Source organism: Heloderma suspectum, chromosome 5 (genome assembly GCF_057233095.1).
Source record: "Heloderma suspectum isolate Gila_16-S chromosome 5, 16-S_ref, whole genome shotgun sequence".
In the NCBI taxonomy this organism is placed as follows: domain Eukaryota; kingdom Metazoa; phylum Chordata; class Lepidosauria; order Squamata; family Helodermatidae; genus Heloderma; species Heloderma suspectum.
Window position 1 is genome coordinate 219,357,227 of NC_139462.1, and position 26,129 is coordinate 219,383,355.

Consider the following 26,129-nt stretch of genomic DNA (forward strand, 5'->3'; position numbering starts at 1 on the left):
GAGGCTCTAGGCTTACACCAGCAACAGAGAAGCCCACTTGCGAACTGCTCTGTAGAACCACGAAGGCAGAAAATGGGTATTTGGTGTGTCTGCTGTTTTGACCCCTGCTGTTTTTATGCAAGGTTAAGTGGAGCCCAGGACCAGCCCAAGACATTTGGCTGCCTGAAGTGAAGAACAAGATGGCGCCCCTCTCCTTCCATATACAAAACCCAAATGGACTGGCAGTTGAATCTAATTTCAATACTGTGGCTGGGATAGTGTCCTCCACTGCACCTGAAGGCAGCAAGCTCACTTTTGGGGCACAGGGCAGGCTGCATCGCACACAGCTCTCTCGTCCAACAGCTGTCTGCCATCTCCCAGCATTTGCCACCTGAGGCAACTGCCTTACTCCGTCTAATGGCAGGGCCAGCCCTGGTTCAGCCCTTTTCCTACCTTCTACTGCATTTCAGCTGCCACCTGCCTGCCCAAAGATAAAACACCTCAGTTTACAAACTGAAGGAATGACATGGGAAGTCAGGCATTTGTCAAGCAACTCCGGAATCTGAACTCCAGGCTTGTCGAAATATCTGTGTTTTGCATCTTCCATTGCTGCTGAGGCCAGTACATGTAAAAAGCTCATTACATCTCCTAGGCTGTACAAGAAGTACATTGAATCCTTTTTCTTCTTTATCTGTCTAAGCGCCAGACAACTGTGAAATTATTCTGCCCATTAAAGATGGTACTTACAATTATTTTGTTCTCTATTAACACCATTGATTTGTTTGTTTCAATGTTGTGCACTATCACGGAGCCATTCCGGTCTCTGTAAATGAATTCCGTATCTAAAAGAGGGAAGAGAACAAAACAACAGTGAGATGCGCATAAAGCAAGCCCATCACATGTGGGCCAGGTGACTCGCAGGATGGGGCCATAGCTCAGAGGTAGAGCACATGCTTTGCAAGCAAAGAGATGCAGGTTTAATCCCTGGCATGTGTCCTTGAAAGGATCAGGTAGCAGATGAGGAGAAGTCCTCCTGGAGCCTCTAGAGAGCTGTTACAAATCTGGGTTATGCTGAGTGCTATTCCTTGTTATTATAAAGGACAGCATTGCTAAAGATTTTAAATTTGAATTATTTCTAACAGGACCTAACATTTCCTAAACATTTAAGAACATAAGAAGAGCCATGCTGGATCAGCCCAAGGGTCCATGTAGTTAAGCATTCTGTTCACACGGTGGCCAACCTGCTGTCAACCAGGAAACCACAAGCAGGACACAAGTGAAACAGCACCCTCCCACCCATGTTCCCCAGCAACTGGTGTACATAGGCCTACTGCCTCTGATACTGGAGGTGGCATACAGCCATCAGGACTAGTAGCCATTGATTGGCTTCTGCTCCAGGAATTTGTCTAACCCCCTTTTAAAGCCATCCAAATTGGTGGCCATCACTGTGTCTTGTGGTAATGAATTCAATAGTTTAACTATGTGCTGTGTGAAGAGGTACTTCCTTTGATCTGTCCTGAAGCTCCCACCAATCAGCTTCATGGGATGACCCTGGGTTCTAGCATTATGCGAGAGGGAGAAAAACCTGGGGGTCATCCCTATCCACATTCTCCACACCATGTATCATTTTGTAAGCTCTATCATGTTCCCCCTTATTTGCCTTTTTCCAAGCTAAAGACTCCCAGCTGTTGTAACCTTCCCTCATAGGGGAGATGATCATTTTAGGCTTCAACCTTATGCATGTTTAGACAGAAAAAAGACCCACAACTCCCAGCATGCCCCAGCCAGAGCTGGCAATTGCTCAGTAGCTTTCCCAGCAATTCCAATAAAGCGATTCTTTTAAAATCCTTGACAGAACCACTACCAGTTCGAGTAGACAAATAGGGCTAGAACATGCCTAGAATCTTCTGCAATGCATAGGGACACTGCGCAGACATATAGGCAACACAACAGACAAATCAGTGTTGAAAGGGTTCCCAGAAAGTGAAAGATCCATTTTCAAGATCCATTGCCTTTTATCAGCCTTCCTCAGATGTGGTGGACTGAAACTTCTGTCATCCCAGCCATGCTCTTAGGGCACAATCCTAAGTAGATAGGCGGACGCCTATCCAAAGCAAGGCAGGAGAGGTGGGGGGGATTGTTCCATCCATGCCTCTCCTGCCTTGCTTTTTTTTTGCTAGACAGCTGTTTTTGGCTGTCTAGTGGCGGGTGGGGGGGGCAACTGGAAAAGAAAGCTGCCGTACGGCACATAGGATATGTCATATGTGCAGCTCCACTCTCCCCCCCGGAACACCCTCCCCCCAGCCCTGCCCCTTTTCAATCACGCCGCGCTTGTCTTCCGAGCATGGAGGACAGGGCTTCTCCGCGCTGCCTCCGAGGCAGCACAGACGAGGGGGGAGATCGGATTTCCGGGAATAGAGCATATCCTATGGCCCTCTAGACAGTGTCTAGTGGGCCATAGGATTGCTCCCTTAAGCTCCCATCCCTGCTCAGACCTGGTCTTTTTTCAGCACATTGCATAAAAAACTATTGGAAAGGGCACTGATGCATTGGTAGGTGCAATAGTTTCAATTCCACGTTTATTGATGAAGCACAGGTGTGCATTTATGTATGGGAAATATGCAAATATTACTTTTGTTCAGTGAAGGACTAAGGAAATGTCCACACTACAGATTAGACTGGCTTTGCAGTCAATCCTCTTTCCAGGATGCTGAGATGGAGTGAGAGGGGTCTCTAACAATTCTTAGTCCTTCACCAAACTACAATTCCCAGAATATTTGGCAAAAGCCAGAACTGCTGAAGTGGAATTAAACTGTTATAAATTAGTAGCTAAGACAGGGGCTAAAAAAACCCCTTAAATTTTAGCCAAAAGGAAAGTGACATCTGAAGTGACATGAAATTGGTTACTTGCATTGCACCTCCTACAGGTATAAGAACAACGCCCTTAGAGCGGTACAGAAAAGCAAGCCACGTGGTTATCACCACTGCAGTTGAGAGGACGGGTCAATGCATGTTATGCGCTTAATAATTAAGCCATCTTATAAGGATTTCACTGCTTTCTGGAAGTTCAGACCATGCATCCCTCACCCTCTTAAAAAGAAGAAAAGGAAGGGGGGGAAGTAAACCAGCATTGATCTGCTGGGGCTGTAGATCTTGCTGCTACAGTCGATATGCGTCATCAGCAAAGGGCCGAAATTTAATGAAGAGCAAATTGGCTTGCTTTAAAGAAGCAGAAATTGATCTGCTTTGTGACCCTAAGCAAAACACAATAAGGCTTTGCTAGTCTCCAACTCCTCTAATCATCGTCGTCTTAAGAATCAATGAGTAATAGGCCTCCGTTTGTGTTTTGAAATCTGTGATTCATATTACTGAAGCTGTATTCGTATTAATAGAGTGTCCCTCAATCAAAGGCAGAAAATAACCCAGCAATCTTTGCCTGTAATGAATTCTGTCCAGCGGCTGATGAGAATTTCAGCCTGATTTATAGCTGTCATCAGAGCTGATAAAGGTCATCACTGAATCTCATTTTTCCTTAATGCTTCCTGTTTTTAAAAGGGACTGTTTTCCATCAAAGTGATGCTTAAAATGCCCCACTCTTTAGGCAAAGAACAGTTTATTCCAGTGTATATGGAGGATATCCTTAAATCCCTTGACTCAACTGTCTTCCTCACTTTTTGGTTTCTAGGGAAATACTTGATTTTAAAAAAACAGCAACCATGCATCAGTGGAAAGTGCTTTTGTGTGTGCACAGGAAAAGGACAATATTTTCTTATTATGGTAGATCTTTGCTTATGGAATGCTACTCCAAGGGCCCTCTGTTCTTGGAGGGGGCTTTTTGGAGGGCATGGAGAACTGATATGGAAGTGGGGAAGTGAAAAGACCCCATGCATGAGCAGAAGACCAGCTGCAATAGTTTAAATCTTGCCCATTGACAATGATATTTCTTTTATAAACAAAGACATATTTCTCCTGCATATGGGTGCTTCCAGATGAGGTTTCTATTCTGCAATTGCCCCAACTCATTCATGGAATTTTATAGGAGGTCCAGATGTCAATGACTTCAATTTGTAACTCTCCCCTGTTTGCCCACCACTTCTTCAATAAATATCCTTTAAGGAGGAAAAGATGGAATAGCTGCACAATGCGTTTTGCTTGGTAGTGCTAGGAGTCTTCCATCTGGAAGCACCCTTTGTTTACTGACAATCATATTTGTCTAGGATTCTACACATTCATATATTGACAGTCACCAAATTTTGGACATTTACCATAACACGTGTGTGTGTGCGCGTGTGTGCGCGCATGCACGAGTGTGCATGTGTGTGAGAGTTCCCTCTCAGTGTGTACATCTATGTATCCTATATACTAATAATGAACCCTTCATCCAAGTGCAGGTCCTTATACAGTTAAAACAGGATCACCCACTCACAAGAGGAAGGTATCAGCAGGCTTGGGAAAGCCCCATGTTTTGCAGAAGTACAAAAAAATCTTTAGGAAAAAAAAAAAACTAAGAAGGAGAACCCTCCAAAATCAGCCCAACAGTACAGAATGTGGACTGACTGATGGATAGAAAGGAGGAAATGGAGTATCTTAGAAGAGGCCATGGCTGGCTGGCACTCTGCAAGACTGCTTTTCCATACGCTCAAAGTACTCAACAGCACACAGCAAATAAAATAACATGGATGGGAGGTGACCACAGGTAATTGGAGGGGGGCAAGTTAAAGTAGAAAGAACAGTGGCAGAAGGAGGGAGGAAGCCATCTCTTCAAGCCACCCACTGTGGGTTCCACTGAGGTGGGCGGCAAAAAGACGCAGGAGGACACCACCACTGCTGGGGAGATCCCTGGATCAGCCTGTTGGCAGCGGCAGCAGCAGCAAGTCCTTTTGACAGCCAACTCCACAATGCTGAACAGCAGGGGGCCCACGTGCTCACACTGCATGAGATGACTCAGCCCCAGCAAAGAGTACCTCTGGCAGCTGCTTGAGCAACCCCTGGGGAAGGACCCACCAGGTGTTTTCTGGGCCAAATTCAAGGTGTTGGTTTTGCCCTTTAAACCCTATAAGGTTCCGGCCCAGCCTACCTCAAGGAGCACGTCCAGCAACACCAGATAGGCTGCTCAACAAGATCAGCCTTGGATGGCCTTCTCTCTGTCCCATCGCCAGGACAGCTAGGCTGGTGAGGATGAGGGAGAGGGCCTTCTCTGCGGTGGCCCCTACTCTGTGGACCTCCCTCCCTAGGGAACTCCGCCATGCCCCGTCTTTAATGAGCTTCCTCCACGCATTGAAAATTTGGTTGTTCAGGCAGGCATTTGGGGTGGGTTAGGGCAATTTTAGAAAATGATGTTTTAATGTGTAATTTTATTGTTTTTAAACTGTTTGTATTATTGTACATCGCCCAGAGTGGCTGGGTGACTGGCCAGATGGGCGATTAAGGAATTTAATGAATAAAACAAAATACATTGTTGCACTGCAGTTGCAAGTCTCAGCTCGAGGAGACTGTGGGATGAATGGGCATTGTGGGAAAAGTGACAAAAGCATCTTGAGCCATCCTACAGGAAAAAAAAAAACACCCCACGAATTAGAGGGCTGTGTCAGTTTGTGTGTGTGTGTGTGGGGGGGGAGTGGAACCTAGGCCACCTTCTTCTCCTCACCCCCTCCAGTCCAACATACCAAATCCTGCTCCTTGTTAAGGCAGGCTTGTGGCAGCCACATATCCATCAGCCTTGGCTACAGGGAGGTTCTGACATTTGATTACTACAGGACATTCATAGAGTGCTGGGGACAGGCTTGAGATGGGTCAGCTGGGCTTCACAGCTTTTCAGCAACATTGGATAGTGCCTACTCTTAGTAGAGAAATGCATGGACAACCCTCCTCCCCAGCATTCCACACGATTGTTGAGTATATTTGGTAGATATTTGAAAAAATATATTATTATTTTTACCCCCTTCTAAGGATATAAAACTAAAGGTCTCTTGCAATGAGACGGGATACCATTTAGGGAGTATAGATGTAGTCATTGGCCACAGCTGCTCTGAGTCTGTTTTCTCAGGGAATCCTGGGTAAAACAAATGTACACTGAGCTACACATTGAAAAGAACACAGGGCTGCCAGCAAAAATGACATCCTCGTGTTGTATTCTCCAAGTAATGTGCAGTTCAATTTATTCTGTGTCTCATAGTATGCATCTCCCTCCACAGCAGCAGCAACCAATGATGTGATGTGTGTGTGTGTGTGTGTGTGAAACAGACACTGTGAGGATGCTGGGAGATGGGGCAAGTTGAACTAGATATTATGCAGGGGAAGATGGAACCTGCACATGGGGCTGTCATTTTTAGTGGCAGCCCTGAGTTATTTATGCATAGCTTCACTACATGTGGGTAGAAGCCATTGAATTGTGACATGCATCTAATAAAGCTATTAATGTGTTAAGAAGCCCAGAGTTTGGGTTTACACTCAGGTCTTAGCTGTTTGACCACCACTGGCCCTTTGGAAAGCAGGATCAATCCTTAAAAAAACTCCACATGTTCTCCTCTTGATACATTTCAAGTCTTCCAACAAAAATGTCATACTCCATCAGGGGTTCCACCATCTGCCCTGGGCAATGGCTCAGCCAGGCAAGGAGGCACACCATGGGATAAGTGTCTGGAACCACAGCCGTTAAAATTACAGCCAGCACCACAGGTACCAGACCAGGACAGGACCATGGAGAGCAATCTTGCAGCTAAAGTTCTGAGAACTTACCCCAGCACTGGCTTAGAGCAACTGGCAGGGTTTCATAGCTAGGCCAGGAGAGTCCTTCTGGGAGCTCCACCTCCTCAAGTGCTGTGTCTGGCTTTCTTAAAGAGCCAGTGCCCTGTCCCACAGCTGTGAGGGACTGGGGAGCGAGGAGCTGGTTGGGGAATTCTCCCGAGAACCTCCCAGCTTGCTAGAGGAGTCTGAGGTCCACTCTTCAGAGTCAGAGGCTGTGGTGCCTCGTGGGGATTGAGAGGACAGAGTGCAGGATCCGCGGTGTCCTCCTCAGAGTCGCTGCCTATAGAAACCTCAGTCTGAGAGGGCCTGTGGTCCTGGGTCATGACCCCAAATATCCTGTGACACAGAACGTTGCCACCAAGAATAATTTATAACCTATTGAACTACTTTACCCAAGTAGGTAGGTAACAGCTGCCTCCATCTGAATGCTCCTTCCTGCTTATTCTATGCTGGTAGAAGCCACCATTCATCAGTAGAGATGGAGCGACTAATGAATCTATTTCATTAAGGGCACAATCCTATGCATGTTTAGACAGAAAAAAGTCCTACAACTCCCACTATGCTGGCTGGGGAATGCTGGAAATTGTAGGACTTTCTTCTGTCTAAAGATGTATAGAATTGCACCCTAACTCTCTTTTCTTTTAAACAAGGCAATAGATAAAACATGGCTGAGCTGCAAAATATTTGCTTTGGTCCTATGGGCCAAACCAAACATGTTTTATGTTCACAAAGTAGCTGAAAGGTGACACTCTCTGATTAAATCAGCATTTTAGTGCAGCTCTTTTCAACACATCCCAATATTTCCTCTGAAATGAAATGGGGCCTAAAATTCAGGTGATGAAAGGGATCCAAGGAAGAAAGATACCAGATTGTCACCCGCGCATCCAAATCATTGCCCCAGTGCCGTTGTATGTTCTATATGACTCATGTCTAGCCATTTGTATTCACAGCAGATAATTTTGCACATAAAACACATTTGGCTGAGGTGTTTGAGCAGGCTGCAATGGCTGCGTTTGTCACAGGTTTACAGATTAAAAACAAATAAGCAATTTGCCTGCAAGTCCTTACAGTCTCACGTGGAATATAATCAGTGAAGGAAATGGAGGCAATTCTAGTTAGGAAGGCATTTTTGAGTGACAGAAAAGAAGCCCATGACAGGTGGATGAGAACAACCTGATTTTATTTTCAAATTGTGCAGCAGTTAATTCCAGGCCAGGGCCTGGTGTTCAGCTAGCACAACTCCCACTGACAGACGTTAGTTAGTGCAATGACTTCAGCATGAGCAAGTCCTGGTTGGGACCCAAGAAAATAAAAGCTGAAAGCATCACAAGGGAGGGAGGCAGACCAAGATATTTGGATGCCCAAGGCAGAAAATCCATGGAATGACTCCTCCCCCAGTGGTAAACAATAATATACTAAACTAAATAACAACTATCATCATCATGATTTATAGCAACATCAGTGTGCATAGTGCTTTACAGAGTAAAAGAGCCCAGCTCCAAGGGGCTTACAATCTTAAGGTTCACCACCGGGAAGGGAAGGGGAGGGGAGGGAAAGGGGAGGGGAGGGAGAAGGGGAGGGAAAGGAAGGGAAGGGAAGGGAAAGGAAAGGAAGGGAACATGCTCAGGTTGAGTTCCAGGCTGAGGTACAGTTGGGCAAGGGCGCTGAAACTCTTTCAGCCTGAGAGCCAAATTCCATTTCAGAGAAGCCTTGGGGAGCCACATTCCAGTGATGGGTGGGGCCAAAGATAAAAGGGGTGGGGCCAAACTACCAGCATGTTTTAACTTAAAGGTCTTGCTGCCAGTACCTGGGCTTCAGGAGTGGCATTTCCGCCTTTTAAAATGGGGAACAACTGGGAAACCAGCAAACCATTGGTTGTCAGGATAAAGGGGATAGGCCAAGAGGAAGGGTACGTGGCCACCTTGGGAATCCCACAGGGATGCAAACGGTGGGCTTTGGGGAGGGATTTGTCAGATGTGAGAGCGGTGGCACTGTGGAGGCAATCTGGGAAGGAGGGATTAGGAACTGGGGTACCAATGGAGGAAGTGTGGCATCTCTGGAGACCAGCCTAATGGTAGGACCAGAACTCACAGTGAACTGCAACAGGGAAGTCTGAGAAAGGTGTACTCATAAAAATGAAACAAAGATGTGCACACTATGGTGGTGTAGAAAGGTGGCATAAACATGACTGAAAATCAGTAATAAGTAAATCTCTCAGTGGCTTTTAATACCATTGACCATGGTATTGTCCTAGACTGGCTCCGTGAGATTGGATTCGGGGGCACTGTATTGTAGTGGTTCCATTCCTACTAGAGTGGCCAGTTCCAGGGAATGGCATTGGGGGATCATGTCTCAGCCCCCTGGCAATTGTGCTGTGAGGTAACACAGGTCACAATCCTGTCACCAGTGCTTTTTAACATCTGCATGAAGCCACTGGCTGTGGTCGTTAGGGAATCTGGGGGGAGGCATCATCAGTATGCAGATGACACCCAGCTCTATTTTTCTATTACATCCGAGTCAAGTGTGGCTGGGCATAACCTGGGCCGGTGCTTCGATGCAATGGCGGACTGGATGAAGGCAACTAACTGACATTGCAGCCTGGTAATGCGGAGGCTCTGTGGGTGGTGATTCCTGGGCCCAGGAGTTGGGTAACTTACCTGTCCTGGATGGGGTTGCACTCCCCCTACAGGGTCAGGTATGTAGTCTGTGGGTGCTCTTGAATTCATCTCCATCACTTGAGGCCCAGTGGCAAAGAGCACCTGCTACCAACTGAGGCTGGTATGACAGCTACGGCCACTCCTGAACAGGGATAGCCTGGCCACAGTGGTCCATGCATGGGTAACCTCAAGACCAGGCTACTGTAATGTGCCTTATGTGGGGCTGCCCTGGAGATTGGTTCAGAAGCGACAGCTAGTGCAGATTGCAACAGCTAGATTGCTCCGTGGAGCTTCCCACATATGACTCTGGTGCTGAAAGCTCTGCACTGGCTGCCAATGACCTATCAAGCCATGTTCAAGGTGTCATTACTGTCATTGCCCTAAACAGCTCAGGACCAGGTTATCTGAGAAACCACATTCTTACGGTCCACCCCAGTCTTTACATTCTGAGGGGGAGGGCTTGCTGACCATGTCATGGCCTACCGAAGTTCATTTGGCCATGGTGCGGAGGAGGGCCTTCTCAACTGTGGCTCCCACCATGCGGAAGAATCTCCCCGGTGGGATCAGGCAGGCTCCTTGTGTGGAGTGCTTCTGCTGACAACTGGAGACACACTTGTTTGCCCAGGCATTTCCCTAAGCGCTCATGTTGTCAGCTAATCCTAGATATCCAAATTGAGATTTTATTGCTTTTATAATTGTTTTCATGATTAGTTTTATTGTTTTCATGATTAGTTTTATTGTTTTCATGATTAGTTGTATTGTATTTTATTACAATTTTATATTGTAAACTGCTTTGTTGGTTTGCTTTTTAAATGAAAAGCGGTATAGATTTTTGAAAGAAAGAAAGAAAGAAAGAAAGAAAGACGGAGGGAGGGAGGGAGGGAGGAAAATGAAGGGAAGGAGCAAGACGACTAAGCTTAGAAAGCCACACTGAATTCAGTTTGCGTTCAAAACAGAAAAAAAAGTTTATTTATAAGACTGAAGATTGGATTCTGCCTATACCGATGCTTCCTGCAGAGAGCTGTGCTGCCCTGTGGCAAGGTAGCACAGGACGAAGGCCTCCCAGAACTGCCAGGGAAAAGCTGCAGAAAGCACTAGTTCCTCTCCTTTGCCTCTCCCAGTCTCTTCCACCATGCTGGCATACCTAGCTAGGAAGCAAGTAGGTTGCTATGCATGTCTGCTGTGGTACAATATTGGTGCACTTTTATGAGGTTTCCTTTCTGGCTGCAGTGGGACATCATTTGCATATGAAAAAGGGCCTAGTCTTGTGCATATACGAGTTGGGGGCTTGTGCAGCCCTAGTTACTGCAATGCAGAAATCAACTCCAGTTTCTTATACTTCCAGATTATTAGTCTGAGGAAGCAGATCGGAAGAAGGACCAGCATGCTTATACCATTATTAACACAGCCCTTAGTTCCTGAGGACACCTGGAATCTTTTTTTTAATGTCTCAGACATTATGGACCATTATCTTTCCAGTGCCTTTTTTTGGTAGAGGTTCTTGCACTGTTTCCTCTTTTTTTAATGAGAAGGGGAGGTGGGGGGGAGGACTTCTAAATAGGCAATCTGCTGTAATTTACCTAAACAATGAACATCTCATCACATTGGTACATTAAACCAGCATAACATGGCTTAGTGTGCTTTATTGTGCAAGAAGCAGCTTTAATCACTTTTCATTTTAATGCTGCTTGGATCCAGTGCTTGAATATGGTACATCTTTGTGCCAGTGATGGCATTCAACAGAAGCAAATATTACTTGACACAAATTAAAACAGAACACGCCCTCTTCCTCTCCACCCAAATGCTCTCTGTTGTCTCCCCCATTGCAGAAATGTAACTCCTTTGGACAGGGACCTCTTCTTTCTGCTTATGAAATTCTAGCATAAAACATCAAGAAAACTGAGAATGATGCAGAAATAGTAATTATTATAAACAATAATCTAGCACAGACAAAAGGTTACATTATGTTAGGTCTGAATCCAACAGCAGCCTTATAACCAATATTAATGAGCAGATCGTCAGTTTTCAGATGTGATGGTCTCTTGAACTATTACCAACAGCTGGAGGCAATTCCTAGAATCTTTACAATCTATATTTCTCTATCATATTTTTAAATGACCAGTTTCCTATACTGCAAATTGTACATAGGAAGTAAGGGGCGTATCACCACAAACGCTTCAATTTGTCTTTACAGTGGGAGAGGAAACCATAGACCCTATTTAGATGCCATTCACATGACTCAATCTCTGAATGTATTCCTTCTTTCCCATATGTCCACTGGAAATGATTTACTTAAAGATCATTACTCTTGAGTCCCTAAAATCTCAGAAGGTTAATATAAGTTGGAGGTGAAGAAATATTTTAGAAAAATCCTTGTTTTAAAAACTCTTGGTCTTTGCTTGAGGACTTTCACAACAATTTTGCATTTTATAAACAAGAGCACTTTGTGAGCAGTTCCCTCCAGGACGTGAGCCTTCATGTGGTCTTCCAAAACATACTGTGCACCTCACCAGCTTGACAAACACCTCTCCACGAAATGTAAATCTTTTCCACATGAAGATCAGTATCACTGTATAAGCATTAGCACCACTTCATCAACTGCCTTAGCTTTTTTCCATGGAGATCCACTGCCATATTTCCATGTTATAAAAAAAACTTGAGTTATTTCAATTTCATCCATCTTTCTTTGTGCCTTTAGTCTTCTTTAGACCACACAGCTCAGTCATCTTCTTTGGGACCTAGATTGCTTAAGATGTGCTTCCAAGAGTTACTTCTTTGAACAAGGAAATTATGCTTCCCTTCCTCTCTGCAATCTACCAATAGAATGAGCATTTCTTTAAAAAAAAATCCATTAGTATTTCAGTTTATTTTTTTATCAGTGGTCAGGTTGTCAATGCAGTGGCTGATTATGTCTGTGTCTGTCAGTCATTTCTTGCTGTAGAGCTTGATCCTTATGTTGATTATCACTCACAGATTATCTTTTAGATAGATCAACATTCCATCATATGACATGCCACCCTCTTCAAGATTGTATCAGGCTCAGCAGAATGTCTGAGTCTAGGAACACAAAATAGTCCTGTTCGATCATCTTCACAGTTTATACTGCAGCAAAATAGTCATTACTGTGAAATGCTTTGGTTCAGTCTGGGTAACATGAAATTGTTTTTGCAACCACAACCCTTTTCTCAACCCAAAACTCAAAAGGCAGAGTGTTGCTTTTCCTTGCAACCCTTTGGAAGAAGTGATAGTTATGCATTCCCTTGAGCTTGGTTCAGAAGATGCAGCTAGTGCAGAGCGCAGCAGTGGGGATGCTAACTGGAGCACCTAGATATTACACCTGTGTTAAAAGAACTGTACTAGATGCCATGTTGAAAGTTTTGTTGTTGACATACAAAGCCCTAAATGACTCAGGACCAGGATAGCCCACTGGCCACCTTCCCCTATACATCCCCAGTCAACCCCTGCAATCTTTTGAGGAGGCCTTACTCGTCATTCTGTGGTCAATGGAACATCACCAGGTAGCATCACCAGGTGGCCTTCTCAGTGGTGGCACCCACCCTTTGGAACACTCTCCCACATGTGGTTTGAGAAGCAGAAATGGTGGCAAGTTTTAAATGCCTCTTGAAAACACAGTTGTTCACGTAGGCTTTCCCTGACCTGTAAGGGACTCTGTTGCTAACCTGTTTTATTGTATGTTGTTGTAATATATTTAATTATTTATTATTTTTATCTTGTTTCTATCTTGTCATATTGTGGTTTTAATGTGAACCGTTTAGGGCTTTTAGTATATTAAGCACTCAAAAATTATGATCAATAAGCCAGTATGGTATAGTGGCTAGAGTGTTGGAACAGGATTTGGAAGATCTGGGTTCTAGTCTCCACTTGGCCATGGAAGCTCACTGGGTGACTTTGGGCCAGTCATAGACTCTCAGCCCAACCTACCTCAAAGGGTTGTTGTTGTGAGGATAAATGGAGAGGAGGAGGATTACGTACGCCACCTTGGGTTCCTTAAGGAGGAAAAAAGGCAGGATATAAATGTAATACATAAATAAATACATAAATAAAGCCACTCACTTGGGCTTATGATGTCTGTGCTGCAATCAGACATGTGCAGCACTTTTTAGGCTTCAGGAGCTGACTAGAATATAGCATGAAAATGTTGTAGAAAAGGACGGTCAATTTAAGGCTCCTCTCACTATAGCTAAGCAAGGAATGTGCATCGTGGCAGAAGGGTGAGTCTTAGACTGAGCTCACACAAGCAGCAGACGAGACAGTAAAACTGTTCCTGGGCTGTATCACTTCAGACTGCAGGCGGGAACTAAATTATCCATTTAACGTAAAGGAGAAGATGGAGTAAGGTATGTAGGGTTGCTGGCTGCTGTTTAGAGTCAATCAGTTAAACTGACAAACATATATATGCGTGGGTTTTACCCTTCAATGTGGCCGAGAAATAATTGTAAATAAATGAATAATAAAATGTAATTACTATATCCCATGAATTTGCATATGGGTAAAACTTAGTTCTGAAGGAGGAAGCATACTGTTTGGCTTTTACACGATACTTGCATGTGTCACAGCAGCTTGAATGTCAAAACTGTCCGGGAGCAAAGATAATGGCATAGATGGAAGACAAGGCATCCTAGCCTAGCCTTGTCTGTATCTCCACCTTGCTCTCCTTTACCTCATTCCTATTACACATTTGTTAGTCCTTGACATCTCTCCTGTTACCTGTTTTTCATCGAACATAAAATGTAAGCCCTCTGTGGAAGGACTGTGTCACTGTTCTGTTCCCTACAGCGCACTGTTGGTGCTATAAAAATGTTTAATGGTACTATGAGTGGTCAACAACTACATGTAGCTCATGATTCAGGGCTTCTCCACACGGAGCTTTTATCCTGCCACTAAGATTGGTTGCTCACAGAAGTTTGCAGGTCCTTTAGATGACGTCGTCAACCTCCGGGGCATCTCCCACACTAAATGACCTTTATTCCACTTTTTAAAAGGTTGGAAATAATGAGCTATCAAATTACAGCACTTGAGTTCTGCTTGAGTTCCCTCGTGAAAAGAGGAAAACCTGTAATAAGAGGAGTTGGGCCACCATCTAACGGCCGTATAATGAAGCATATTGAAGACTCAGATAATGGGGGAAAGGAGGGGGGAAAGGGGGGAGGAAGCACGTGTAAAGGGAGTCTGTCGTGATCCTGCATTTAAAATGGAAGCAGAAAGCCCCACTCTAAATGTGGGATTTTCGGCTGCTGTAGAGTTTGCCCTCTCAGAGTTTGCCCTCTCTTCCTTCCTCACAATGCCACAGAACCTTTAGTTTTAGTAATAAAATAAAATCAACTGTAAATTAATTTGTTTTAAATTGTATTTATCAATTCACCCATTTTGAATAAGAAGAAATTTAGAAATGTGGGTTAATTAATATAAACTATATACATTAATTCTAATATTAATACATCAAATTAAAACACACACACACACACACACACACCCTTCCACATAACACTAACCATTTGAAAATGTAGCAATAGGATCTATGGGGTGATATAGCTGCAATTTGCATTGTTACTTTTTGGCGAACAACAGGTACTTAAGAGATGGCACAGATAACTGGCGATCACTCATTGAAAATTCATTGGTGGTAGATTATCCACAAGGGGGCACACCCTCTTGTAGAAGCAATAAAAAGACATCCCTGAGGTATGTAAAGGAATATCACTTAATCATTCGGTGTTGGGGCAAGAAGGATGACAAAAGAAATGAGACAATTGTGGACAATGTGATGGCAGCTGACCTGCAATAAAAATAAATGACGCACATCAGAAGACACACAGTGTCTTATATGGATGCATAGAAGTGGATTTTTAAATTGGCAAAATCCACTAAGGAAAAATTAATCAAGTATTCTAATGGTAACAGTTTTTGTCTTTCACTTTCCCCTCCTACTGAAGCTGCTTCCCCCCACCCCACCTGCCCGCCCCTTCCAGCAGGGCTTCCTATGCTGAAATCAGGACAATTAACCTTCTAAAGCAGAGGTGGGAAAACTTTTCTCTATGAAAGGCAGTTGACCCATGGGACAATCCAGGCAGGAGGACACAGCTGATGGCAATGGGGGCAGGGGGCTCTGATTTCACTAGGGCGGTGGATCCGCTTCGGGTTTCAGTCAGAACCAGTCAGAACTCTAAAGGAGCTATCCAAGGTGTGACGCTCCTTTAGAATTCTGACTGGTTCTGACTGAAACCCAGAGCAGATTCACCACCCCACTGACGTCAGAGCTACCAGCCTCCATTGCCTGATGGTGGGCAAAGGTGAAGTTTGTAGCATGGCAGCATTGCATAGCAAACTGTCCCTGTGCCACTCCACATAAAATTAGGCTGACAACCACATATGGGCCACAGGTCCCCCCTCTCCCAATCTAAAGCTTCACAGCCAAGAACTCTTATGTGGAATTAAATTCCACTGAACACCACTTATTTTCCATGTACACTTCTTGTGAAGTTGAATGCTGATCCATTATTCTGACTGAGTCACTGTCTGCTCTATATTCAGTGGTATAAAACTACCATAATGGAATAACCTAGAAATGCCATATGCTCATAAGTCCGATTTCTTCTGAGCATACCCAGAAGCTGGTTGGCTCATGCCTTAAACAGGGGCAACTCTAAAAATTATTATTATTACAGAACCATCAGTGCGCATGGTGCCTTAAAAAGTTTCATAGGCAAAAACAAACAGGCCCTCGCCCTCAAGAAGCTTACAATCTATGAGAGATGATGGGGAAAACAATATAAGGATGTGAGGGAGAGGCACGTGTAGGGAAGGATGGATATGGGTAAATGCAGTGACGTGTATTCACAATGTGGTTACAGTTGGGACTGAGGGTGCAAGGGGATAAACCAAAGGCCATCTGGAAAGAGAGGGTTTTAAGGAGGGACTTCAAGAGAAGAGACAGAGACAGAGGTAGCACCATGTGTGTTTCCGGGCATGGAGTTCCAAATATAAGGAGCAGCAAGGGAGCATGGGTAGAGTCATGATGGAAAACAGACCTTTGAGTGGTTGAGGTTGGTACAGTTGGAGGAGCAGAGGTCATGCATAAGACTATGCATGGTGTGGAGAAGGTGGATAGAGAGATGTTCTACACCCTCTCTCATAACACTAGAACCCAGGGCCACCCAACAAAGCTGAACGGTGGGAGATTCAGGACCAGCAACAGACTTCTTCACACTGCACATAGTTAACCTGTGTAATTCACTTCCTCAAGATGTAGTGATCCTACCAACTTGGTCAGCTTTAAAAGAGGATTAGACACATTCAAGGAGGATAAAGCTATCAAAGGCTACCAGTCATGATGGCTATATATCACCTCTGGCATCAGAGACAGCATGCTTATGTATACCAGTTGCTGGGGAACATGAGGGGGAGGGTGCTGTTGAGCTCATGTCCTGCTTGGGGGCTTTCCATGGGCATCTGGTTGGGCACTGTGGGAAGCAGGATGCTGGACTGTGGTCTGATACAGCACGGTTCCCCTTATATTCTTATGTTCTTAATCCTCTTGCTGTCTGGGAACATGTTACTTCAGATTTCATAAATAGGACATATAGTAAACTATACCTGGATTAAATAAGAAAGATATGTAATTCTTGACTATTTTGTTTGTTTGCTTACAATATTTATATACCACTCCACATCAAAACATGTTGGAGTGGTGAAAAGCAAGGATAAAAGAATAAAACACCACGTTAAAACAATTAAAACATTTTTAAAAGAGACAAGTTCCTATAAGGCCCAATTAAATAAACCGTCAATCCCCTTTTGCTAACTATTAGACACGATTCTGGGTAATGACAGCTATCCTGGATTTGATGGCCAGTGTGACAGATGAGTAGCCTCCCCCTGTCTGTGTTAAAAGTGACCCCAGGGCAGTTCTGCAAATGTATGGCTGACCGCAGAATTCTCCAGGACCATGCGTGCAATGAGGTCTATATTCCTTTATGTATAAAATACCCCTTAAATAAATTAAGGGCAAAATCTTATGCATGTTTAGACAGGAAAAAGTCCTGCAACTTTTTTTGGCTGGGGCATGCTGTGAGCTGTAGGATTTTTTCCTGTCTACACGTGCATAGGATTGTGCCCTAACTTGTTTTACAGCTCATCTGGTCTTTAGTGTTGGTGCCAATCTCATCCCTAAGCTGCTTGCACCAGGCTACTAGGAGGTTTTAAAAGATCCTAAGAGAACTGGTGGCAGCAGAAGAAGGTCGGTTTGTGGAACTGTGAGTTAGAGTGGCAGAGAGTTCCATAGGCCTTGAAATATAAGTATTTGCTAAAAAAAAGAAAAGAAAAAGAAACCCATAGGTGGGATTGCTTGGTGAAGGAGCAGTTCCTCCATGGGTTGCATCAGTGCTGGGGAGAAAAATTCCCCATATGTGGTAGGGTGGCCATTTATGCGCTGCTCCCCCCCCAAAAAAAGAGAGGAATTATATCACCAAAAAAGAGGACACCAATTTGCATAGCAAATTTATATGTACAGGTGCACATTTAGAAATAATATCTATAATTTAAATAGAAATACAATGCATCTCACCACAGTGGAGAATAGTGACCAGGTGACCTTTGATGGGCAACTTCAAGGCCCCTGTTCTCTCTCCTTATGGTTCTTTGACTTTAAACCAGACTTGGCCTAGTCAGTGCATCAGATGGAGGACAACTTCAAATAGGGGACTGTAACATAGGACACCTGGCCACCCTAGATTCTAGTTGTAGGAGAAAAAGAACTATATTCAATTTTACATGTTCAAACATGCATATTTACAGGACAGAAAAGGGAGGGGAGCAGAAACCATTTATTCATGCAGCAGATGGAGAGGAAGAAAAAGAACACGAAAAGAGAACATTTAAATTGTCCCCCCATTATGGAGTCCAGGCCTGATGGAGGTTCTGTGCAGGCCCACATTCTGACAAACTCCAGCAGTGAGGTTGGAATGCTTCCCTAGAAAAATTGGCAGGCACGGCATTGAATATGTTCCTGTTGCTTTCATCCCAGATTAGTTTCAAGGTCAATGTCTATCAGATGCAGTTTGCCTGCTCTGGAGTACCAGAAATCTTTGCAGCTGACTGGCTGAATTTCATGCTAGTTCTCTTCTCATCTAGCTTCAGCACAGGCTTGTGTTTACATGCTGGGCCAGTCAAACGCTTTGGCCACCTGCTTCTCAATCAGAACTTTATTTCCACATTTTATTATGCTAACTCAGATCTTCATTCCATCCTCATCCTGCCCACCCCCCACAAAAACTGATGTGAGACCAGCATCATTTGTTATAATACAGCCTGGTCACCTCAATCTTTCCCCCTCCCTTTTTGAACAGCATTTGTGCCTTTTGCCCAAGGAAATCTGAATGCAGCTTGAGCTCTGCAAAACATTACGGTAATGAGCCCATTCAAATTAATTTGAATGCAATTATTGCAGGTGCTTAAAATGCATGGACCTCTCATAAAGTGGAAGTGATAGTCTAATTAATAATATTTATTTCTTACTGAGTGCCTAAACATCACTAGGTGTTATTCAAAAATGTTGTTTTTCAAAAAAAAAAACCCTAAAAAAATAACTAAGGGCCCTTATCTGCAGGCTTGCAATTTAAAAAGGCAGCAACGAAGGGAAGGGAAGGGGGGAAGACAGAAATAGTAGGGGAGGAAAGGTCAAGTCGAACCAATCAGCATTTTCTGCAAGGGAACAAAAGGTCAAGCAGGAACCACAGCTTTAAAGAGATGAATCTTGAGATGATTTTAAAAGAAGGGCACAGTCGAAAGAGAGTGAATGTCCAAGGGTGTCAGGGTGGAAACTGAGCCCATAGAGCCCCAGAGCAGTTCTGATTCTGAGGAGGAACAGCAATCTGTGGGAGAGGAACTCGCTCATCTCTCACAAGCACAGCAGCTGGCAGAGATTCCTCCTGCCAGCATTCCTGGGATAGATAGTGACCCTGGCAGTGAGACAGCGCTAGAGGGGGGCTTGCTGGATGCTCGCCGCAGATGCAGGGAGCGACGACAGATGGAGGATGCAGAAAGTAGGTGCTCCGCTCGCTTGGTGCGCAAACAACGGTTGCGTGCCGAGGACCCAAGGCTAAGAGGGAGGACCTCTCCATAGCCCATAAGTTCAGAGTCTTCCCGTGGTTCCCCTTCAAACGGGGACCAACTGCCTTACCTGGAGCTTAGGCTACTCTGCTGTCTTTCCCCAGTGCAGTTCTTTGCTTAGTCGCTAGTGATTAGTATCTGAAAGAGTCATAAAGTAATAAAGGAATAAAGCCTCGGAAAGAATCCTCGTCATCTGTGTCCTGAGTTGGCTATTGGAGGGGACTGCAAGAGGCAGCTAGGGTGCTCCTGATAAAGGGCAGAGACTTCTGGTGGCAAGGTGCAGCCAAAGAAACATAATAAGGATGAGAAAGAGAGATGAGGAAATTTATGATTTAGGCACCAGAAGAGTGCAGGAAGCAACAAAGGGTTTAAAGGGGTGTTTTGGGGAGAGGCAGTGTTTGCATGACAGAAGGCACTTCTGCACAGAGGCTGAAAGATATGGAGGCAGGGTAAGCCATTAACAAAGGACCAGATGAGCACGGTAGAGATAATACAAGCACATATATGATTGGAATCTTTCTTTAGCTAAGTGCAGAATGAAGGATGTCAATGAGAGCAGGTAGGAGCCCCATTCCTGGCCACACTCCTATAGATTTGCCTTAAACCTTGTCAGCCCAAGTCCATCTCTACCTTTCAGTAGAGTGAGGTGACTGCCTCAGGTGGGAGATGCTGGTGGGAGGCATGGTGTGTGTGTGTGTGTGTTGTTGTTGAGAGGATAGAGCTGTGTGCTGTGCAACCTGCCCTGTGCCTCCTAAGCTAGCCTGCTGCCCTCAGGTAAGGTAGAGGATGCTTCCCACAGCCAGCATTGAAGTAAGATTCAGCTCTCAGTCTGGCTGGCTTTTGTACATGGACTGGGAGGGGACACACCATCTGGCATCAAAATGTCTTGGGCCATCCCCCAACACAGAATATTCAGATCTGTAAAACTGTGGGGGAAGGGAGCTCCAGAGATGGAGAAAACATGCCAAAGAACGTTTCTTTGTGAATTTTCATATTCATAATGGATGACATGGAAATCCCTCTTGCCTCAACATAAATAACCATAGAGGAATTATGGGACATCTCAGGGCAAGAATCTAGTGGGTGGGTTCGAATGAAACAAATTCTCACCCAAACCATGTCTTATGGAGTTGCCACCCAATTTTGCCTCAGGTAAGCTTCTGAGGCAAAAATGAAGGGTCCGACTTGAAAAAAACATCCAAGGAATTCTGAGGCAAGAGGGGATTTTGATAAGGCTAGTCAAATATCTTGGGAGTGGGGGCAGAATAAGTGAAGAAGATTTGCATCCAGTAACATTTGAGGGTGAATTTGGAGGTTCCTGCTTATGCAAGACTGAAGAATTTCCTTCTGATGAAGTGGACAAGGTGCTTTCATCTGTAAGGCCAACCACCTGCTTACTTGATCCTTGCCCATCCTGGCTCATTATGGGCTGCAGAGAGAGACTGGGTGAGGGGATTAGGGCGGTGGTGAACACCTCCCTTGAGGAGGGAGTGATGCCATCAGCCCTCAAGGAGGCAGTGATAAGACCACTCTTAAAGAAGCCCTCCTTGGATCCCCAAGTTCTGAACAACTTTCGCCCAGTCTCAAATCTGCCATATTTGGGCAAGGTGATTGAACGGGTGGTGGCGATGCAGTTGAAGGCACACTTGGAAGAAACCAATTATCTAGACCCATTTCAGTCGGGCTTCAGGCTTGAGCATAGGACAGAAATGGCCTTGGTCGCCTTGGTGGATGATATGAGGAGGGCTCTGGATAGGGGTGAATGCTCCTTTCTTGTTCTCCTCAACCTCTCAGTGGCTTTTGATACCATTGACCACGGTATCCTCCTGGAATGCCTGGAGGGGTTGGGCATTGGAGACACCATATTGCAGTGGTTCCAGTCCTTTCTCTCCGGCAGGTACCAGAGGGTAGCACTGGGAGAGGTGGTTTTGGACCCGTGGCCACTCACTTGTGGGGTGCCACAGGGTTCCATCCTCTCCCCCATGCTATTTAACATCTATGTGAAGCTGCTGGGGGCTATCATCAGGAGGTTTGGGGTGCGGTGTCATCAATATGCGGATGACACGCAGCTCTACCTCTCATTCAAATCTTCACCAAGGTTGGCTGTAGAATCCCTGTCCAAATGTCTGGAGATGGTGAGTGGCTGGATGGGAGGAACAAGCTGAAGCTGAACCCTGACAAGACCGAGGTACTTTTGTTGGGAGACAAGAAGAGGCTGGGGGATGTTGACCTGGTGTTGAATGGGGTACGGCTACCCTTGAAAGACCAGGTCCACAGCCTGGGGGTCATTTTGGACTCCCAGCTGTCCATGGAGCGTCAGGTGTCAGCTGTGAGCCGGACAGTGCTGTACCAACTCCATCTGATACGGCGGCTGCGCCCCTTCCTTCCCGACCATCTGCTCCCATCGGTAGTACATGCCCTGGTCTCCTCTCATTTAGACTGCTGTAATGCGCTCTACGTGGGGTTACCCTTGAAGACGGTTCAGAAGCTGCAGCTGGTACAGAACGTGGCGGCTCGCCTGATTAAAGGCAGCCACCGGCAAGATCACATCACTCCAGTGCTGAAGGAGTTGCACTGGTTACCAGTTGTTTTCCAGGCCAAATTCAAAGTGTTGGTTTTGACCTTTAAAACCCTATATGGTTCCGGCCCAGTCTATCTCAAGGAGCGCCTCTAGCAACACCAGACAGGCCGCTTAACAAGATCAGCCTCGGATGGCCTTCTCTCTGTCCCATCAGCCAGGACAGCTAGACTGGTGGGGATGAGGGAGAGGGCCTTTTCTGTGGTGGCCCCCACTCTGTGGAACTCCCTCCCTAGGGAACTCTGCCATGGCCCCTCTTTAATGAGCTTCCACCGTGCATTAAAAACATGGTTGTTCAGGCAGGCATTTGGGGTGGGTTAGGGTATTTTAGAAAATGTTTTTATTGCAGAATTTTATTGTTTTAAACTGTTTTATTATATGCTTTATACATTGCCCAGAGTGGCTGGGTGACCAGCCAGATGGGTGATTAATAAATTTAATAAAATTTAATAAATAAATAAAGAATTTCAAGGGAAGCAAAAAGAGTTTTAATAAGACTCCCAAACTCTGTTGAGGAGGCTCCATCCATGGAGGCTGGTGGCTCCGATGTCAGTGGGGCGGTGAATTCCCTCCGGGTTTCAGTCAGAACACTAAAGGAAGCACCTTGGATAGTCCCTTGGATAGTTCACTGCCTCCACTGAGCTCCATACATACCTTAAGAATTTACAGCAGGAAGAAGCAAAACAATTTGGAAATGGGGGATTCTATTTGGCCTGTTACACAGATCACTGTTCTGTGAGCTTATGGTATACTAGGGCTGGCGCTGATAGGAGTTAATTTATTTTACACACGCGCGCACACACACACACACATATCAAGGTACGAGAAAATGAAACTTAAAAAGAAGAAAAAGAAAAAAAACTTGATTCACTTTGTGTTGAACTCCAAGGGAGTTTGTGCTTCTATAGCAGATAATCTCCTGTGTGTGGGCTACATCTTTCAAGTGTCAGCATCAAACACCATTTCCACTCCTACTGTCATCCTTTATAAAAAGAGGCTGCCTTTGAAAACATGGAGCAATCGTGATGATTCCATCTCGTCTGACACAATAAAAAGATAGCATCACTATACTCCAGAGCTATACTATGTTGCAAAGACACCTCCTCCCCACCCCCTAATGACATTGATGGAGACCTTTTGGCAGGGCTGCAGAATATCCTACGAAGATGGGAAACACAGTTTGCAAAACATAGTTCGATAGTAAAGGGTTGGAAGATGAACAACCCCAGTGAGAATTTTGGACAGCAAATCTCTAACACTGCAATCCAGTACTTGTCTACTCAGAAGTAAGCCCCATTGAGTTCAATGAGACTTACTCCCAGGTACATCAGTACAGAAAATTGCAGCCTACCTCCGACCCTGGAATAAACATGTTTGCACTAATAGCCCCACAGTTGGATTTCTGCATTTGCCAGCATTCTAAATTGTTTTCTTGATAATACCATTACAGCTTGGGTGCCCCTACACAAAAGCAAGGACTCTAAACATTGCAGTTTCAAAGGATGAAAGACAGTCTTCTTTTGTATGCAGTTGATTGCTATAAAGTCCGAGCGACTCTGTTTGATCCTAAAAGGGAGATGACACTGGAAAGAAAGAATCAAGCTTGTGCCATCACATTGTGAAGAAACTCGCACATCCTTCCGCAAAAGTACCTACCATTTCTGAAATAAGGCTTCGGATGAAGAGTTAATAAGAACAGACTCTCGCAATTTTATTGGAAGGACAATTTAAATCAGGATGTTATTTGGATAATAAAGAATAAATTCAATAAACAAAAAACCTTTCAGTTTAACATGTTTTGTTCAGGGCTTTCCATGTTCACTCCAGCTCCAAAATGCCAAGAAATTACAGCTGTTAAGAACCATGTCCTTAACAGACATATTATTTAGGCAATATGCATATGGTGTGGATATCATAGTGTCCTATGCTGTGGTTAATTCCAGTTTCACCACCAAGAATGGCTGTCAATGACAGGGTGGTAGACCTAAATCCCAGATGTGTGTGTTCACTGGAATAGACATATGGAGTCTATGCAACTGAAGCTACCCTTCCATGTTACAAGTACACAACTGGCAACCAATTCCATCCACACAGAATGATAGAGTTGGAAGAGGCCTTGGAGGTCATCTAGATCAATGCTATAATACCACGGCCCTATAATTCCATAAGGTGGATTCAGCAGTTAGAGAGGAGTGAAGTGAGGGGAGTAGACCTCCAGTTTCAAAATGTCTTTTGAAAACAGCAACCACAGAGCAAACCCAAACCACAGGCAGGTCTATTTCTGCAGGGGTTTGTAACTGGTTGGTGCTGTTAATGTCTTTTATTTTTGTGCCTTTAATTATGTTTTTAATTTATTTGTTTTTTATGTTATGTTTTAATTAAAATTTTGTTTTCAACCTGGATTTTATTGTTAGCTGCCTTGAGCAACAAGCTGGTGGGATGTTAAATAAATAAAAGAAAAGAAATAAAACCTTCATATTATCCAGCCTCAATCTAAAAACAAAACAAAAATAATTTTCAGCCATTCTCAGGTGTGAATCATTGTCAACACTCAACAGGAACTCAAGGAGGAAGTTAGCTCAGGATTTCTCTCCTTATCTGCTCAGGCCCAGCCCCCCTTCTTTCCTCTATCAAGAGTCACTCATCCACCCACTTTTCTCTGTCCGGTCATGTCTTTTCCTGCTACCAGTTCATGTGGTCTCTCTGCTCTAAATCCCCCCTCATCAGTCACTACATTCATCTGACCTTTCAAAGCTGACCTTCACTCCACCATCCTTGCCCTTTGGCTAGACTCTGCTCACTCAAGAATGATTTATGCTGTGGTTATATTTAAACACCAGGACCAGAGTTTTTCAATCTAAACTCTTCAGAACATATATGGAAGCTAAACCGGATTCATAGGTTACTGATGCTGTGCAGTAGCTGCTGGAAAAGGGCTAACCTGTAGGGAGCTTTCATGTTGCCTCAGTGAGGGTGTAATCCTATGCAGATAGGTGGCCACCTCTGAACTTGGAGGCGACCGCCTATCCAATGCAGGGCAGGAGAAGCACGGAGGGGATCGTTCCCTCTGTACTCCTCCTGCCCTGCATTTTCAGCTAGACAGCCACTTTCGGCTGTCTAGCCGTGGGAGGGCAGAGCAGGGGAGGAGGCTGCCAAACGGCACACAGGATGTGTCATACTGGCATTTCCACCCTCCCCGACCCGGAACGCCCCCCAGAATGCCCCATTTTGGTCACTCCTCTTGCACTCCTCTTGTGAGTGCAGAGCGTGGGGCTTCTCCGCACTGCCTCCGAGGCAGCGCAGAAGGGAGGGAAGGTCAGTTCTCCAGGAACCGACCTCGGAGCATGGGCTCCGAGGTCAGTTCCCAGAAAACAAGATACCCTATGGCTGTCTAGCTACTGACTAGTGACCATAGGCTTGCTCCCGGTCCATGTATGAAAGCTGCAATCATACACGGATGGAGGTTGTCTCATGCCATTCCTTCTCATGCTGTCACTGTTCTCTGTCTGGCTACTGACACTGGTGTGGAGAGGAACAGCATAATCAGGGAGACCCCATGTGATCAGAGCTTCCATATACTACTGAGGCAACGTGGGGACTAGCCATTGGGAAGCCACATTGGCAATGCATGAATTTACCCAGTGCCAAGCTGGGATTGAAGATGGTACCCAGATACATCAGCAACCATTTGCACAATAGAGTATTTAGGAGGACTCTCAAAAATAGGCTTGGCCATGTTCTGGGAATAGGATTGTGGTAATTTGCAATGGCCATTGGCTTGGTGCAGATAAAATTTGATTTATGATGATGGTGATTGGCCAGGGTACCTGTGAGCTGGTGTACTCAGCTTCATATACCAGGGAGATTCGTCCATTGGCGACCATGCTGACAGCAGTGAGCGACAAGTCTCAGATAAAGACAAAATTGCCACGAACGGCCCACTTAAGATATTTCTAGATGGGGGATTTTAAGAGAGCGGAGTCTGGCCTCCTGATACCCATAAGCCCTGCTAGGCTGCACTCCGCTGGTCGAACACAGAG

The 26,129-nt window shown here is 44.9% G+C and overlaps 1 protein-coding gene across 2 annotated transcripts in view; it reads right to left on the bottom strand.

Annotated features, from left to right (window-relative positions):
- Window positions 1–26,129, bottom strand: part of DPP6 (dipeptidyl peptidase like 6) — a 783,164-nt gene that overhangs the window by 203,583 nt on the left and 553,452 nt on the right. For both annotated transcript variants that reach the window (XM_084855092.1, XM_084855093.1), the window contains exon 4: window positions 727–821. In XM_084855092.1, coding sequence (XP_084711218.1) covers window positions 727–821 — 95 coding nt within the window. The remainder of the gene's footprint in view (window positions 1–726; window positions 822–26,129) is intronic.